Genomic DNA, 18,900 nt, shown 5'->3' with positions numbered 1-18,900 from the left:
AAAAAAAAAAAAAAAAAAAAAAAAAAAAAAGGGGGAACCAAAGAGCTTGACTGCATGAGGAGGCACAAGGCACACAGACCTGCCTGCTAGGAAGAGGTCAGTGGACTGGGCCCTGGACTTGGTGATTTAACACTTAAGCTGTTCAAATAACCCCAGATTCCGTGTTCTTCGAGGGGCAGGGATTTGGATTCCTGGGGAAATGCTCCTGAGAGAGGGAGAACAAGTGACCCATCAGCAGTTGTTTTTTAAGATCATGTGGAAGTTCTGGTCCTGTCAATTGTCCTGGGACTTCTCCTAGTCCCCCAGCTCCAGCTGTGGGTGCCCTGGGGTGTCCACGACACAGCCTTCTCCTGCCATCTCCTGTCCTTGGTCCCATGGCTTCCTGGATCCTGTATCTTCCTTTTTCTTGGCGTATTCTGTTGTCTTTCTGGAGCGGGCCTCAAGTAAATTCTCAAGGATTTCCCGAGTAAACTTTATGAATTTATGCATGCCGGGAAACGTGCTTATTTTCTGTCACATCTGATTGATGGGTTGGCTGCGTATAGAATCGCAGGCTGAAAATTATTTCCTCTCAGAGTATTGAGACATTTTTCCATCCAGAATTGTTGATGAGGAGTATAGTACAGCCACGTTCTCACTTCTTTGTAGGTGAGTGCCTTTAGGACCGTCTTTTTAGCCCTCAATCTGCAATTTTATGAGGCTGCGTCTTCTGTGAGTTCATTTCATTCATTCAGCTGGGCAGTTCCCGGGGACTCTTAGAGTCAAAGCCTCTGTCTTTCTCTAGCTCTGGGAAATGATCTTCTGTTGTTATTTCTGTAATTCTTCCAATTTCCTTTTTTTTTCCCCTCTTTCTGAAGCTCTATATTAATAAGACGTTTGGCCTCCTAGGTTGTATTCCTGTCTCTCTGACTGACTTTTCTGTCTATATTTTTCATCTCTTTTTATCTTCCTGCCTCTGTTCTGACGGATTTCCTCAAATGTTATCTTCCAGTTCTATTCTACAGTGTTTGATTTCAGTGAGCATAATTTAGTCCCCAAGAGTGCTCTCTTGTTCCCTGCTGGTTCTTTTTTCTTAGCATTCTGTTCTTGTTTTATGGATGTAGTATTCTCTTGACATATTTGCGGTCCTCTGACTCATCCCTTCTCTCTTTCTTCTTGGGTCAGTTTTTCTGTTTATCTCATCTTTCTCTTTCATGCTATCCCTTCTTGGCATGTGCCGGGTGGTCCTTGGTTCCTGTGTAGACACAAAGGACTGCAGGGCTGGGTTTCCTGTGCTATGGTGAGACCAGTCTGCTTTCCAGTCAGGTCTCTGCCCTACAAGGCAGCTCAGTGTGAGAAGAGGTAGGGGGGTCACCTGGCAGAGCTCCCAGGCAGTGACTGGGGGGCCTCCCACTGCCAGAAGGTGGGGAGGTCAATTTGAGGTGCTACCTCTTTCCTAGAAGCCCTTCCTTTCCCCAGAGGGTTGCTTGAACTATCAGGTTTTGAGTAAATGCCCCCCATGCTCTGCAGAGGTGGACGGGTGGAGGGTCTGGCTCTGCCTGTTCCATCATCAGCCGCCTCCCCTTCTGTATTGGCCCAGGATTCTATTGAAATCTGTTGCTCATTGGTAACCTCTGCCCAGCTTCCTCCCTTTCTCATTGCTTTTGCAGAATTATCACTTCTTGTAGGTCTGCACTTTTGCTGTATCCACGATATGCTGGGCAGGACTGGAGGCAGGCACATGTGTGCTGGAATCCTGGGCATTTACCATATGTCAGCCTTCCTCAGATTCACTGCAGTGAATCAGTGAATTGCCTTCTTGTTAGCAAGTTAGTCTGGCATGTCCTTCAGTCCATCGTTCAACGTTCAAGCCCTCCTTCAAAATCTAGCTCCCTTCTCTCCCTTGGTTAGCCTTCCCAGATTCCATCTCCACCCCCTCCAGAGTCAGCCCCTCTTTCCTGCAACACTGTTGCCCTGGGCTGAGGTTTGTGTTCAGATACTTATCAAAGCTCATGATGTGGGGGTCCTTTTTGTGTCTGAGGGATGAGGAGTCTATGGGGGGCAGTGGTCAGGCCTCGCTGTGGTACCCCTGCTGGGCTTGCACATGACCAAGCACAGCAGCCTCCATGCAGAGTGTGGATACCAACCACAAGATACTCTGCTGTAGCTGGCATCTGCCACGCTTCTCTTTGAGACAGGTAGAGCCCTGGGAAATCAAGGCCGTTTCCTTATTTCCATGTAAGCCCCCCTGAGCTTTCTTGAACCAAAAGTGGCTTCACTTTGCTTTAGGGATTTTAGGTGGGTTCATCTTTTTTGTGACATCCCAAATCCACCTTCTGGGAACTTGTCAGATTGGGGTTAGAGGGGACACTGCAGCTTACCCGGACAAGGGAGCTGTTGTAAGATAACTGCTTTCGGACCAGCCGGTGGCTCACTTGGGAGAGCGCGGTGCTGATAACACCAAGGCCAAGGGCTCGGATCCGCATACTGGCCAGGAGCTAAAGAGAAAAAAACTACGAGAACTGCTTCTTATTTAGTTTTTGTTTTGCTCTTTTTGTCTTGTCTTCCTGCTGATACGATGATGCTCACATGTGTGTGGGGATGGTCTTGGCTTCATTCCCACAGACTGGTGATGTGGTTTCCAGACATCCCTAAGGACATCCAGTGGCTGCAGGGGGTGACCCCTCAGCTTTGTGCTCAAATGATGATGTATCTATTCCCTGCTTCCAGGTAAGTAATTTGGCTGTGGGTGTGTGGGCCGGATGGGCACTCCCTTCATCTGATCAGGCCTCATACAACATTCTAGAAATGTCTGACTGAACGCTGGGTAGGTGCAGGGGGTCCTGTCTTGTGGGAAGCAGCTGAGTCAATCAGAATCCCCAGTATGTCTGCTGACATCTGTAACCCAGACCCACCTGCCCAGGGGCCTGGGGAGCCTTCCTGCCAGGTATGTCCATTTGAGCCCAGTGTTGGTGGCAGAGAAGGAGAGAGCACAGTGATAAAGCAGGGGACAGGGCGAGGGTTAGGGAGTATCAGTATTGCTTTGCCTAAGAGAAGGAGTACAGGGTGGCCCCAGCACAGGGAGGGCGGTGGGGTGCAGAGCGAGTGAGAGGCAGGGCCAGCCAAGCCTTCTTGGTGTGGGCTGGAGGTATCTGCTAATGCAGATTCCCCGTCCTGTGACCTCACACTTCCTGATCACAGTCTCTGGGGGAAGAACCAGTGGTCTTCGTTGTTAACGGTGGCCCTGGTGATACCGCTACTTTCTGAATTCTGAAAATTCTGGTCCAGAGCAAGAAGGGCTTTGCTTCAGTTAGGAGGATTGGGCCTTACCCTAAGAATCACGGGCCTCAGTTTCCTCACCTGTCCAGCAGGGATGAGTCTCATCCCTTCACTGGGTGTCTGTGCGGCTTCCAGAGCCCTTAGCCAGTACTTGGCATGTGGTGCACACTCAGGAGGTGGGGCCTCTGTTGCTGCTGTTACTGTGATTGGCAGACACTGAAGGCGTTAAAAGCAGGGGAGCATGAAGGCCTGATTTGCACTGGGAAGATGATGGCAGTGGCCATGTGGAAGGTGGACTGTGGGGCCTGGCTGGCAACAGGCTCACTAGCGAGGACAAGGGGGGCCTGGTCTCAACACAATTGGTAGGATTGAGAGGCTTCCCTAGGCTCGAGGGACAGAAGGAGGGGTCAGTGGCAAGCCTGTCTGGACTGAACGGGTGGTTTGTTTGGAGGAAGCCAATAGGCCCCATCAGGGACTTGTTGATGGGCGATGCCTGTGGCTGTCCAGGGGGAGACGTCCAGGAGACTGGGAGGGCTATGGACTTGGAGGACCAGGATGGTGACATCAGCCCAGCACTGAGGGCTGGAGGAAGCTGTGGCTCTGGGCTGGACCACCCGTGGTGCCCAGAGCAGTGTGCTGAGTGGCCGGAAGCATCAGTTCATCCGCACTGGGACCAAAGACCTCAGAGCAGCAGGAGGGGCCACTGAGCTGGCTTTCTTCATTTGTTTCAGACCCCGAGTGTCAGCGAGCTGCAGGCAGGCGTCCCCACCCAGACTGGAACATAGCTGGACTCCCTACTCCCCCGGTGACCCAGATACACACCCCGTGGACTGTCCAGTGGGGGCCAAAGCTCAGGCCACCCAGCAGTCCATCTTCAAGTCCAGCCCGACCTACTTCTTGGGCAACAAAGTATCTGCTGGGGCAGAGGCATGCTCTGTAGACCCTACTTTTCCAATAGAAAAGAGTCACTGAATCATTTGAGGAGGCAAGTCTGGGAAATTCCCTTGAAGGGGCTGAGACTTTCAAATCTTTGTGCAGCTACCTCTGCACTGCTGTGTAATGACTCCATGCCTGTGACAGGCATGACCTCTGTGCTAAATTTATAGTTTACTGAAACCAAAGGCAATGGATTGGGTGTTATGAAAAGCTAGCAAGCTACATTTGGTTTGTGTGGAAGTCTAGCACTTAAGGAAATCTAATATTTAAGCATCATTTAACTCGGTTGGGAAATGGCCCCAGGAAGCAGCATGGAGAGTCCGTCACTGGACTCACAGCCCTGTCAAAGATTAGACGGTCCCAGTGCCAGGTTCCTGGAAAGGTCACCTTTTGGACAGGTGGGGGCTCGTGGCTGAGGGCTGGGCTGGCCTCAGTGTGGTGGTGGTGAAGGGGGCTGCAATTATTCCCCAAGAAGGGCACTGCCTGTCAGGTGGCATTAAAAATAACTTATTTACATTTTAGACCACCTTTTTGACCTAGCTAAAATATTTTATAAAGAGTTTTATATAAAAATATAAGAGAATTTTATTATCTATTGAATTATGTATTATGTGAATCAATGAGATGTTAATAGAATTAAGCCCTAAAGAAAAAAAAAAAAATCTAGTGTGCAGGGCAGTCGCCCTGGCCCCTGGGCAGGAGCCGAACACAACGGAAGGTCCCGCCTACTTTCCTGCAGCCCTCAACTTGAACTTGGCTTGTGTTCCCTGTGTTTCTGGTCTGCGTTCTTTTTTCTGTTTGCATCTTCCTGTTTTCTCCTCACCTTGCTTCTCTCTACTCCGCCAGCCTTGATAGAGAAAGCACTTGAGGAGAGAACCTACCTTTTCCCAGGTGTGGTAATCTGGTAGCAAGCTCAGCGTAAGATGAGTGAAGGTGAAATGCATGTTTTTTTTCTTATTTATGCATTTTAGTATAATATATACAACTGGAAAAAGAAACAACAATATGTTCCAACTCCTCAGTGTTGGCAAAGGCAGTTACCACTCTCACCTACATTGTGCAAGTATCCTGAAGTCAAAGAACTGGCAAGTTCAGGCTTTACTGAGAAGATGTACCTTTTAAAAGAAAATGTGGTTCCAGGGGCAAACTCTGTGTGAGCTGTTCTCTTGAGCTGCCATGAGATTGTGAACTCCACAAAAGCAGAGGCTACTTGTGAAAATCCGGAGTCCTCGCCTAGTGCACAGAAGTCCCCTCTGGGGCAGGAGTTCTGGATTCAGTCCTGGCTTTCCAGTTCTGGTAGTGCCCGCTTCCTAAGTGAGGTGAGGGCTGGTGAGTGGTGGGCTCCCCCACCCACCCAGGCACCAGATCCCCTTGCAGAGCTGGAGTGGGGGTGGCAGAGGCCACACCTGACACCCACCCAGACTCCTTGTAACACACCCTCCTCCTTCCCAAGCTTCTCAGCAGGCTTTGAATAGTATAAAAGGGCTGGAGGAGGTATTGTAGAACCTTTCTAGCACTTATGAGAGGTAAATTAACACCAATTGCTAAACATAGAAACTGGATAAATTTCAATATTCATTTAGAAATTAATTTTATGATGCTGTCCTAAGTATTAAAATACAGGTTATACTTAAATCATTCAAAGTTTGGCATGTTCACACATGTGCACAAAGTATTTGATAGATATTTACACACTGGGAGACACAATTATGGTCTGACTTTGGAGTTTTGGCAGATCTGGGTTCAAATTCTGGCAAGTTTCCCTACTAGCTTTTTTTGGGTGCGTGTGATCCGAACCCTCGGGCGGGAGCGCCGCTGCGCTTCCCAAGCGGCGCACTATCCAGTGCGCCACCGGGCCGGCCCGTCAGCAGGCTTTCTTCTGATGAACCACATCCTAGGTCATTAGCAAATAGAACTGCACTTGAACCAGTGTATTTCCATACAGACAGATGTATACACTGGCTTTACTATCATTACCAGGAAAGAAATATGTTAAATGGCTGATAGGATTACATGGGACTTATTTTCTTTCTGCTTTTTAAAATTATTCACCCTTCTTACAATGAGCATATGTTGTGTAATTTTTAAAAAATATGTACTAAGATAAGGAAGTTAAAAAGTGTAATATTTTAGAAATGGCCAAGGCTCCCCTCCCCACCTGTGCCTTAAGCACTACCCTGTCCTGCCCTCTCTGCTGGATCCCAGAAGGCACTCCCGCCCACCCCAGGCCTCTCCTCTTCTGCCATGACTCTGAAGTTTCTCATCAGCATATGAAAACATTGTGAGTTCCTCCCACCTCGTCCAATAAAGCCTTCCCTTTAATTTATGCTACATTTGGGCTTGGAATACTGCATTCAAGAATGATCGATGTCTAGTACATTTAATGTTAGGGAGCACCAGGCTTTATTTGGTAAACAGATGGCACAACATGGTACAGAGTATGAGCCCAATTTTGTTGAAAAATAAAATGTGGGCATATATATGTATATGTGTGGATATATAGAAATAAAACTGAAACAGTATATACCAAAGTGTTCACAGTCGTTATCATTACGCTGTTATTCATAACTGGATTTTATTTGTTGTGCTTATATGTGTTTTCCAGATTTCTATTGTGAACATGAAATACTTTCAGCATCAGAAAAATAGCTCAAAATAAATGTGATTTTTAAAATGCTTTCCCTTGTCTCTACATCCTCACCAAGGAGTGTGGTGTGCTCTCCTTCTCTCACAGCCAAGCTTCTTTAAAACTGTCCCCCTTCCGTGGGTTTATGGTCTCGCTCCCTGATGGCCCTGCCAGGCCAGGTGGCCTCCACGCTGCCAGGGACCACGTGCTTGTTCCTGATCTGTGTGGACCAGACCCTCTCAGAATCTCCCTCCTTCCTGTGGGACCCCAGACTTGCACGCTGCTCTGTCTCTGTCCTGGGCACCAGGCTCATCCCCGAGGCTCAAATGTGGCTGCTCTGCCGCGTGTGCACAGCTGCTTCTGGAAGGCCTCTCCCACTCTGAGGACACCCAGTCTCTGGTGCTACCCACTGGGCAGCCTTCAGCAGCACCTCAGCATCAATCCCCCAGCACAGAGCGCCTCAGTTCTGTCAACCCCCAAGCCACCTGAGCCAGGAACTCAGGGAGGTCCCCCACCCCACTCCGGCTGGCCCCAAACCTGCCTCCACTTAATGTCTCTGGAATCTAGCCCTCATCCCTGGCCTGCTGCTGTCCTGATCAAGCCCTGCACTTTCTACCTGGGCTGCTGCAACAGCTTCCTGCTGGAGACCCGTGGCCCGTTCTCAGCCTTGGGTGCATCTGCCCTCCTTGCTGCTGTGGGACCGATCTGACCAACACACCCCCGGGCTGGACCCAGCAGCCACCTTCCTGCGGAGGCTCCAGCCTCCCCCTGCTGTCCCACAGCCTCTTCCTCGGATCACCCTGCTTTCCACGCGGGCCTCAGCCTTGTGGAATGCCTCCCACGCACTCATCTCCACTCCTCAGACATCAGGTGCCGGGGAGATAAAGTGATCGGGACAAGCCCCTCACCTCAGGTGCTCACCCCTGGGGAGGGGCTGTTAGAGGGTGAGCAGGTCTAACACCATCTTGTGCCCCGCTCACCATGTGAGTGCCTGTTCAGCCTCATTCGTTTGTTCCACTGACCACTTACAGAGTAACCTTAGGGACAGCATAAGAGGAACGTAGGGCTCAGGGACTAGGGGACTTTTGCAACTCGTGGTGTCCGCTTGTCTGTGCATAAACTTCACAAGCCCCCTGCTTCATATGTCACAGGAGATTCATTTTTTCCTAAACTATTTCTTTGAAGTTATGCTGTATAAGTCTTTCCTACAAGCCAGAGAGAGCTTTCATCTGCTGCACACATCTGATTCTTCTCTGCAGGCAACTTTTCCCCATATGTAAGTTACCCTTTCAATAAAACTTTTTGCAAACTGTGTGAATTTGCCTGCCTCATCCTTCGGTCCAAAAGTTCCTTCCCAGTTTGGAGGGTATTATACTCTAACCCTCTCCCCACACAATGGCGAACAAGGGCTGAAGGCCCTGGGGAGCCCACGCTGTGGGTGTCCCAAACTAATAGGGACGTGACTCCAGTGGGAAGATCCAGCCTCCCCTCCCATGGGCAATGGGACTTGACATTTGATTTTATTAAGGAACCAGCACAGTCACTAAATGCATTTATACTTCCAATTGGAGCAGATCAGCACTTTGTAAACCAAGTTTTCTGGAATGCGAGTGTCCTTGCAGATGCTACTAGGTGATTTTATCCATTAGAATAGGCTGGGTTATGCTGCATTAACAAAACCCCCCAGGTTTATTTCTCACTCACACTACATGCCCATCAGGCTTGGCTGGGCTCTGTCTTAAGTTGTCCTCATTCCTGGTCCCAGTCTGATACTGTCCCATCACAGAGGGTCGCCAATTGCCATGGCGGGGTTTTCATCAAGAAGCAACACATCCCTCCTGCTCATGATTTTTTGACCAAATCCAGCTGCATGGACGGGGGTGGGGAAATGCAGTTCTACCTCTTGCCCTAAAAAGGAGCACAAGAAGGACTGGGGAACAGCACCGCCAAAGGCCACTGAAGCCACAGAAGCAAAAACCAAAACATCTCTGTGACCCAATAAATTCAGGCAATACTAGGTTAAAGAAAGTTAAACAGGCAGGGGCACTGCATGACTGCCCAGAGCCTGTAATATGTTACAATATATACACTGCAACAGTCAGCATCTGTTTAAGGCTAAAGCATGTGACTGTGTTCCTCACGTGCCCTCTGCCATCCTGGCCCAGGGCCTTTCACAGAAGAGGCTCTCAAATATTTGGCTATGACTTGTTGCAATCTGCGGGTGGGAAGGAGGAATTTGTCACCTTCCATTTCTCTACAACATAATGATGGTGGCATCGACTATTTACTCAGCCAGGCACTGTTCTGAGTGCCAAGAATATAGCAATGACCAAGTCAGGACAGCCTTGTAGGCATCCTGGAAGGCTTGGTGGCCTGGTAGTGGGAAGATTACTCAACACCTCTTGTCTTCCCTCCTGGGTCCCCTCCCAGCTCTCGCCTGTCTTTGGGGAAGGGTAGCTTCTGCTCAGAGCAGAAGCTGAGCATTGCCTCCATCCCCCCTGGTCTGGGTAGGAGAGCAGTAACTCAGCAGATATTCACCAAACCCGTGCATAGTGCCAGGCACTGCACTAGGGTCTGGGTTCTGTGAGTGAACCAGACAGATCAGGTCCCCATCTTCCTGGGGTTAATGTTGTAGCTGGGAAGACAGACACACAGGTCAACCTGCTGGGGGTACAATGAAGGAAGGGCAGGGACCTGCAAGGGGAATGTGGACTTTGAATATTTAGCCCAGGGATGCTGGAGGCCCAGGGTGCTGCAATTTAAATGGAAAAGGGTGTCAGGGTCTCTGGGAGGGAAAAAGTGGGGAGAAGAAAAGGACGTGCAATGTTTCTGCTATCCCGAGGGAGTGGTAACATAACTTCATATGATACTAAAAATTACTCTTTTCTCATTCTCTGTTGTCTCATTTGTTTCTTTCATTGCACTTATCACAATGTGTGACTACTAGTGATTATATAGTGTTTTTCTGAGGTGGGGTAGTTTTTTCTGCCACCACCAAAAGCCCATGGCTGTCTTGTCACCAATGTGACTGGCCCCCATCCAGATGGCTCTCACCCATACTAACTGGTTGCAGTTGAATGAATAACGGTTTTGATGTTTAGTCTGGTCTGTTGGAGTCCGGTGCAGAAACTGAGTAGAAAACAATGACCTCCTGTCACTTTTATTTAACTTTACACTCCGTCTCATACATACGCCCTTTTCATCCAACCCTGTGAAGTAGATACGACCATCATCTACAACGGGGAAACTGAGCCCTTGGGGTTCCAATGACTGAGGGGTCCATGCGACCACGGTAGGAAGGAGCCAGGGCACCAGTCCGGTTTGAGTTCCAGATGCTGATGAGATAGACCGCAGACCGAGCCTCGGGACTTCACTGGCGTGTGGGGACAGGCACAGCACCCACGGGGCCAGCATGCCAGGACGGATGGCAGAGAGACCTGTGCGATGCCCTGCAGCACCCGCCAGCGGGCCTTACTCCCAGGTACCTTGGACTCCTGGCTCGGAACAGATCCTCACGCACACCCGCCCTCCACGTGCCCTCCGTGCGCCAGCAGCTTCGCGGGCGTCAGTGGAAGCTCTGCGCTTGCGCCCTTTCGGGTCACAGGGCTTCCGGCGTCCGTGTGAACATCCGGGTCACAGGCTGATAAGGGCCAATGAGCGGTGGGATCATAAATTAGGAGGCGGGGAGAGGGCGGGGCATCATGGCCGCCCCCGAATGCTCTGCGTCCGGGGGCTTGTGGGAGTCGCACCGACCAGCAGCACCGCCACCGCAGACTCGCCTTCTGCCCTCAGCAGCCGAGCCTTGGTCGAGCCCGGGCAGCTCTGCTAGGCGGCGGCTGGAGAGGGAACTATGGGGACGGTGCACGCCCGGGTAAGAGGCCCAGCGACCCTCGGGCTGCGTGACCTCTGGGCGGGCGAGGCGGGCGGGCGCCGCGGGGAGGCGCTCTCGTGGCTGCGCCCGGGGTTCCCGTGGTCAGAGGACACCAAGGGCGGCGCGGGCCGGGTGGAGAGGCAGCTAAGATGTCACCTCGGGCCAGCGAATCTCGCAGACCTCCGAGCGGGACACCGCTGCTCAGAGGAGGCACCTGACTTGCTTAAGGCCGATGAGTGTCCCCAGAAAGGACGAGCTGACTTTCCGGGATGTCCTCGACGGCAGTGAATAGGTTCTTTTTCTCCATGACTTGACTTCTCTACCTTCAGTCATTTCGGGCGTCTCCTCTCTCTGGTGGTCACCTCCTCCCGTCTGTCCCCGCTCAGCCCCTGCGGGAGTCATTGTGGACTTCTGACACGGAGAACCCCTTGACGTCCCTAACGCAGACCTACCCACGCGTCGTCTTTTCTCCTGCTTTCCCGTCTGAAAACGGAGCCTCTCAGTGCCCTCAGTCCTCCTGCCAAGGTGGACGTGGTAACCCCTCACCAGGCTGTTGGGAGAATAAAATAAATAATGCAGAGAAAGGGCTTGCTTGGCCCGTACCAACTGCTTGCCAAACTGCTCTCCATTATCGCAATTTTAACTGAGGGCCAGTCAATGAGTTATTTGTCCAAGGTCACACAGGTAGAGCCTCAGAATGTCACAAAGCTCAGACTTCCTGAGTCCCGGGCACAACAGTACTTTTCTCCTACAACGTGGGTTGTTTCACTTGCCCTGCCCGGAAGTTTTCAGTACTTCCCCATTATCTTCCAAAAGAATTTAGCACGGACGTCTCAGCCTGGCCTCTAGAGTTGAACTGAACTCCCCTTTACGTATCTCTCATCCGAATCAAGCATCATTGCTCTTCTGAGGCTCTTTGGGGTGTTGTCCACTCATTTCCCCCTTCCATCCCCCGCTTTAGCTGTAAGAATAGTCTCATCTTTTTTTTTTTTTTTTTTTCTCTTTTTTTGGCGGCTGGCTGGTACCAGGATCCAAACCCTTGACCTTGGTGTTTTCATCTTTTAGTACTCAGTTCAAGTCACTTCCTGTAGAACCTCTTCTTTATCTCCCCCTCATTTGGATCTGCTACCTTCCTTGGCATTTTTCCTCTGGTGCCATTTATATTGTCTTGTTTTAGCTCTGTTTGCATTTTCGTCTTATCCTATTAGATTCTAAGTTTCTAGATGTTACAGTAGGAACCGCATCTTACTTGGCTTGCATTCTTCACCCATCTTGGGGGAAAAAAAGTAAGCATTCATTCATTCATTCAACTAATATTTATTGATGGCTTACTATGCCTGGCACTGTCAAAGGTGTTAGGGATACAGAAAAAACTGTTTTTATGGAGCTCCTTTGATGCTAAAATTGCTGCTCCTTTGATTAATGTATTGACAAAAAGTGTTTTCAGTTCTCTAATTTGATCTTACATCTCACTAGCCAGTGTTTTTTGGACTTTTTGATCAGAACTCACAGTAAGAAAACATTTGACATTTGCCACCTAGTATTCTTATGCTTCTGGGAAACAAAAGTTTTGTGAAACAATATTTATCATTAATATCTATTATGTATTATTATATTTTCTACTTCATTCTAGTCTATATATCATGGTAAAGAAGCCGTTCATAACTCATTAAATTTATTTCAGCTCCTGTCTCCACTGCCTTGCATAGTGCCTGCAACATGGTGCTCAAAAAAACTTGTTTACTGATAGGTAGACTGAGCTGCTTGAAGGTTAAAGGCTAGGTCCAAATATTTTTTCTAATTTATTTTACCAAATACTTATCCTCTGCCTGTTCTTCCAGACACTTGAATGTAAATTCTGTGAGGGTCTTGATAGTGCTTACCACATAGCAGGGTCTTAATAATATTTGGTGATCGAATGAATCTCTACTAATAGAACAGTTAATTTAGGACATGAAGCTTTGCTGTAACTGTGAAATCTCAAAGACATCATTTCTTGAATTTAAAGTCTATATTCCAGATTAAGGAATGTATGTGGGAGTGGTAGGTCTTTGGTAAACCTTGTTTCATACTTTGAGATTTTAGGAACTGTAATGGAATTTTTTAGCATAATGGATGGAATATAAACTTTGTGCCCAGACAAAGCATATGTGTTAAGCATTTAGATTAAGAAGAATGAATACGTGTACATATTGTTAATTTGCTTATATTTTTGAGAAACGCAATAATGATCAGTTTTTAAACTATTTCACAACAAAATGGAAGGATAATAATATGAAATTGTATGTTCTTTGCCCAGCATTATCTTCCTTTTTTTTTTTTTTTTCTGCCTTATATAAAATTCAGCATCAACCACAAGGACTTGGTCTTGTTCACTGCTGTGAGCCCAGTGCTCAGCACACAGTAGGCACTCAGTACATATTTATTAAATGAAAAAGAAAAAAAAAATCATTTTCTCATTATTCCACAAGTATTTATTGAGTATCTGTTGTGCCAGGGCAGATAAAAATTTTAAAAGGATGGGTAACTGAGGGTCACAGACTTCTAACATCAAGAGGTGTCCCCGTGAAGGAAGGACTAATTCTGCCTGAAAAAGCCAGGAATGGCTCACAGGAAAGATAATATTTAAGGTGGATCTTTAAGCAACACAAGGGAAAGTTATTCTGGAATAGCGACAAGGTGTGCAAAAGCTGGAATGTGAGGTGGGCGGGTGGTGGAGATGGAAACTGGAGTAGCAGATGCAGGCCGTATGGTGGAGTTTTTTGTGTATTCTGGTAAGGAATTTAGTTGGATTCTATCCCTATAGGTACTTTTGAGGACCAGCACAGTCTTAGGTTAGGAATGGGGAAGGGGCCACCATACTGCCAGGTCAGTTACCTTTCCAGAGAACCAGTGACAGTGGGGAAGATGTACTGACAAGAGACTGTTGAGTATTCCAGGGAAAGGGTGATAGTGGCCCCAGAGTCGCTATTGCTCCACATATGCAGATGTCAAACACTTATACGCACTTTGAAAGTGCCTATTTATATAGAATTAGTGAAGCAAGAAAATAGCTAGGTATTAGCACAGTTTTCCCCATACTTGCCTATTTGTAACAATCGCCTGGTGCTGCACTAGACCTTCTGAATCTGTCTGTATGGGGTGCATGGGAATCCCTATGGTTGAGCAAGTGTCCAGTGACTTATGGTCAAGCAAACATAGGAACAAATAAGAAGTGAACTAATAATATATTATATGTTATATATATAAGTATATGTAATATGATATATATGTAAATATATATGATATTTAATATTATGTGAATGTTACTGTATGTATTTATTATGTCTTCCCAGAAATACTAAATCAAGCACAGCCTGTGGAATGCTTATTCAGAAGATGCTTTAATGTTTTGAGATAAGGTCAATTCATATTGTGAAAAGTGACAGCTTTCTGGCCCATGTTATGAGCATCTGCAGTTCCTTTTAATGTGAATGAGACTTTGTGAAATGAAAAAATTTATCAGGATCCAAGCAAAATGTTTTCTTAGTAATTTGCTTTGTCAATGTAGCTATCCTAAAGTGTATGCAATTTCAATTCTAAAAGTTAGGATGTCTTTGTAGCCATCTTATTTTTTAATTATTTTTTTCCCCTTCAGATGAGCCTCAGGTATACAGAGTTACATTAAGTCATAATCCTTGGTTCATGAAACAGCCATCATGGGTTCTTACAGGACCCTTTTAGTTAAATAATTTTATTTTTGTTTTATTTATTAATAGTACAGTGAACACCTATGAGTTAAACACAAATCCAAGCACTTGCACATTGACAGTAGCTTCCACCTGTCTTTATATTCCCCATTCCACATCCTGGCCCTCTGCCTTCGCATACTGCAGGGAACAGCTGTACTGAATTTTCTGGAGACTACCTAAAGACAAAACTCAAAGCTTTTTATTTGTTGTTGTTGTTTTTAGTGTTACAAGTTCATTTGTCTGTGGCTTCTCCCTCCCTTTCAGAGTTTGGAGCCTCTTCCATCAAGTGGACCTGATTTTGGAGCATTAGGAGAAGAAGCTGAATTTGTTGAAGTTGAACCTGAAGCTAAACAGGAAATTCTTGAAAACAAAGATGTGAGTTTTCTTTTTTTTTTTTTGGCACCTGGCTGGAGTTTTCTATTGAAGGTCTTGATATAATTGTTACTAGAAACGTTCACTTCCATAAACCTCTAGGGAGATATAAATGAATTAACCTGTCTCAGTGCCTTTGTCAAAGAAAAGTTTGTAACCAACTACGACCAGAAAGACTGGTGACTTGTAGAATAGTAGTTTCTAATTTAGAGAAGCAGTTTTTCCTTGGCAGTTATTTATGTGGGAAGTTTAGGCAAACACATTTTTGTATTTATGTTATTAGAAAAACCAAAAGTATTTCAAGGACAATCTTAAACTATGTTTAAGTTTATACTTCTGTACTCCTGGAAAAAAGACCCTGAGTCTCAAATGAAACTTCATAAACCTTTTTGCCTTCGAAATTCGAATATAGTTTTTCAGCTCTTGGAGAGTTTACTTTCCTTTGAGGAGACTGGTAGAGGAGGGGCTCTTTATCATGCTGTGTTGAAATTTATGCAAGAGCTTTAGCAAGATGCACACAGTTATTAAGTCAGGGGTCACAGCCAGCATTCGTCTGCAGGTCAGTGCTCAGGGAGTGTGTTGGGAAGGACAGAAGGTGGCCTCTGTGGCCTGCCTGGGTTTAGGGCTGATGTGGTCCTGGGTCGTCTGGCTGGAAGTATGGACTTAGCAAAGGGAAAGTTCAAGTTACTATTTTTTGTGTTTTTTTCCAAGTGACAAGTTTTTTGAAAAGGTGTGCAAAGTAAGAATAAATTCCTAAAGTAAGAAGTGTGGGGCCTCCTGGGATCACGTCTGGAGAGTGGCCAGTATTCTACCAGCTTCAGAAACGGGAGGGAAAGCAAGTCTGGCAGAGGTGCCCATTCCATTCCCAGCTTGCTCAGTAGCTGGCGATTGGAAGACAGTCTGCAACAGCGTAGAAAAAAGTGAGGGCTATTAAACTTGAAAAAAACCTTGGAATTAATTTTGTATATTCGTCTTTAGTCTTGATAACTAATCCCTTGCCTTGTGTCATAAAAAATAATCAGTGTCCCTTTGTCACGTTTAGGTGGTTGTTCAACATGTTCATTTTGATGGACTTGGAAGGACTAAAGATGATATCATCATTTGTGAAATTGGAGATGTTTTTAAGGCTAAAAACCTCATTGAAGTAAGTGTGATCTCTATTTGGCATTCTTTTCCAGTCCCTTCTGAAAACCTGTAACTCTTCCCATCTCTTCAACCTACTAAGCACCCCACCCCGAGCCTGGTGTAGACCTGTCTCCTACCCCAGAGGAGCGCTGGTCCCTGGAAGCTGAACCCCCCTGGTTCCTGGGTGCCTCCCACAATCTGACATGTAATTGCACTTGCCTCACCTCCTGTCTCTCTTGTCCTGGAGGAAGAAGTGTCTGTCTTCTTGTCCAAGGCCAGTCCATCCTGTGTTCTTCATAACTCCCCCAGCATCGTAATGGGAGCTGATGTATTTGTCCCCTTCCCAGGCACCATGCTGAGCATTCTGCTGCGTTCTCTCCTTTGGGGCCCTCGCTGACCCTATGGAGAGAGGGGGACTTGTCTGTTACCCACTCCCCATCTCCTGGGCCTTGCTCTGTCTACGGAGCAGTCTCTTTCCTGGGCTGCACCCTCTTTCCCCTCCCCTCTGTGGGTTCCTTCTGTCTTGGGGCCACACTGAACAAGCAGAAGTCACCAGCAACTTCCTTGTGGCCGGATCCAGCTGGCCCCTTTCAGTACTCATTGCCCTTGACCTTTTAGCAGTGTTTGGCACTGCGGACCATTCCCACTTAAAATAAAAAATTTATGGTTTTAAAAGATTAAAGTAAAAAAAGTATAAAAAATCGGATGGTACAGAAGGGTATTGAAATGGAATATACACATTTCCCTCCCCTGGCCAATTCCAGTCCACTTTCCAGTGGTAACATGGCTAACAGTTTCTTCTGCATCCTTCCAGATATGTTGTGCACGTGTGTAAACACATATATCCTTTAAACAAAAACCTTATTTTCCACATTTTTATTCTGCAACTTTCTTTTTTGACATCGTAAATTATGGAGATCTTTTCACATGAGCACATACTGATCTGTTGGCTGCATGATACCTCTGTGTGGTACCACTGTGTGGACTTCCTGTCATTTATTGTAAACGTTTCCCTTTTGATGGACATTTAAATTAATTGAGTGTTTTGCTCTTACAAACAATGATGTTTTCAACGTGTTCATGTATCTTTGTGTAAATATGACAGTATATCCACAGAATAAATTCCTAGAAGTGGGTTGACTAGGTCAAAGGGTATGTGCTTTATCATAGTAACAGATGTTGCCATATTGCTCTCCAAAGAAACCCACCATTCCACACTCCTGCAGCAGTGTATGAGAGGGTCTGCTCCCCCAAATTGGGTGTTCTCACATTTTTTAATTCTTGCCATCCTGTCAGGAGAAAAATACTCTCTCATTATTTTAATTTGCACTTATTTAGTTATGAATGAGATCAAGCATTTTATACTGCTTATTAGCCATTTGTGAATTACCTGTTGGTGTTTTCTGCTTTCCATTGCATTGTTGGGCTTTTGTTAATTTATAAGAGCTCTTGCTATATTACAGAAATGATCATGTTGTCACTTATGTGGAATATATTTTCAGTGCTTTGTTATTTACCTTTTGAATGTTTCTCTACCTCCCCTTCACATTTTCTCTTCCCTTGGTTTCTGTGAATCCCATTCTCCTGGGTTGCTTTCCATCTCTCATCACATTCATTTTTAGGCTCCATTGTCAGCTTTTTCCCCCTGTGACCATCCTTAAAGGTTGCTTTTCTGCAAGAATCACTCTTCTGGAGATCTCATCCACATCCCTGGTTTCAAGTACAGCCTAAATGTGGAGGGCTCCCCACGCTCTGTTTCTAGCCAGTTACTCTTTGTTGAGCTCTAGCCCTGAATATGCAACTGCCCACTAAACATTTCCTTGTGGAATTCCATAATCTCCAACTCCATGTGGCTAAAATCTGAAGTCATTGTTTTTTTCCACCCCCTGCCCTGCCTGTCTTTCCATCTCTATTCCTGACCTCTCTAATGGCACCAACCCCTATCCTAACCTTTTCAGCTAAGCCCAGAGCTGAAAATTTTCACAGCCTCTTCTTTCTCCAGTACTCCAGTAGTGACAGTGTCTTCCAGCTCCTGCCCGTGAACCATCTAGAATACGTCCTCCCCTCCAGCACCATGGCCCGTGCTGGACCAGCCTCCATCCCTGCTGCCGGGGCTGCTGCAGGAGCCCCGCATGCTTCCCTCATTTCTAGTCTTCTTCCCTTCTGAGCAAAACTCCATATTCATCCACCTGATCAGCTCTTTCTTATAAGGAAATTTGATCCTGTCTCTCCTCTGCTGAAAATTCTGAAGTAACTCCCTTTTACCTGCAGGATGACATCTAAACTTTGCTAGTGACACAAGGTCCTTTCCTACTCTGCTTCCTGAGCACCTTTTCTGCCTTATCCTTCTACTTGTCCTTCTAAGAAGAATGGACTCCTGGCATCAGAAAAGACTGCTATTGGGCTGGCTGGTTAGCTTACTCGGTTAGCGCATGGTGCTGGTGACACTAAGGTCAAGGGTTCAGATCCCCGTACAGGCCAGCTACCAAAACAAAAAAAAAAAAAAAAGAAGGAAAGGATTGCTGTTGATGTTGAAGAGAGGGAAAAAAGTGAACAGTGGTTAGAAATGGTTAGGAAGTTGAAACAACATAAAAAGGCACGCGTGCACACACGGACACACACATGCACAGACGTCTCCCCTTCACCAAACATAATCACTATTCACACTTGATTATGATTCCTTTTGGGATAACATGCTAGGCTGTGTATTGTGTGTGTATGTATCTTAATTAATTTTCTTGTTTATACAGAAGGGATTATGTTGTGCACGCTCTTTATGCTCTAGGCTTGGTTTTACATTTCTGAATGGGTTGTTTGGTTGCCCATAGTGCTTTTTCCATTCTCTCATGGCTGGTTTTGGTAGTGCTCTCTTCTCAGTGATCAGCTACTTAGTGCCGAATGGTAAACCGCTAGCCTGGCCACGTAGCCACCTTTTGTTTCTGTATCTTAGAAGAATACATTCTCTTTGTTTTTTTCCCGTT

The 18,900-nt window shown here is 46.6% G+C and overlaps 2 protein-coding genes across 2 annotated transcripts in view; both read left to right on the top strand.

The window, feature by feature from the left end:
- The window catches only part of PNPLA3 (patatin-like phospholipase domain containing 3), a 22,897-nt gene extending 17,343 nt beyond the window's left edge, over positions 1-5,554 (top strand). Inside the window, exons 8-9 of the mRNA XM_008581543.1 lie at positions 2,605-2,709; positions 3,990-5,554. Coding sequence (XP_008579765.1) covers positions 2,605-2,709; positions 3,990-4,230 — 346 coding nt within the window. The 3' untranslated portion in view covers positions 4,231-5,554. The remainder of the gene's footprint in view (positions 1-2,604; positions 2,710-3,989) is intronic.
- A 4,918-nt stretch (positions 5,555-10,472) lies between these two features.
- The window catches only part of SAMM50 (SAMM50 sorting and assembly machinery component), a 40,515-nt gene continuing 32,087 nt past the window's right edge, over positions 10,473-18,900 (top strand). The window contains exons 1-3 of the mRNA XM_008581540.1: positions 10,473-10,691; positions 14,687-14,797; positions 15,837-15,938. Coding sequence (XP_008579762.1) covers positions 10,671-10,691; positions 14,687-14,797; positions 15,837-15,938 — 234 coding nt within the window. The 5' untranslated portion in view covers positions 10,473-10,670. The remainder of the gene's footprint in view (positions 10,692-14,686; positions 14,798-15,836; positions 15,939-18,900) is intronic.

Source organism: Galeopterus variegatus, unplaced genomic scaffold (genome assembly GCF_000696425.1).
Source record: "Galeopterus variegatus unplaced genomic scaffold, G_variegatus-3.0.2 Scaffold2389, whole genome shotgun sequence".
Taxonomy (NCBI): domain Eukaryota; kingdom Metazoa; phylum Chordata; class Mammalia; order Dermoptera; family Cynocephalidae; genus Galeopterus; species Galeopterus variegatus.
This window is presented reverse-complemented; position numbering and strand designations above follow the sequence as displayed.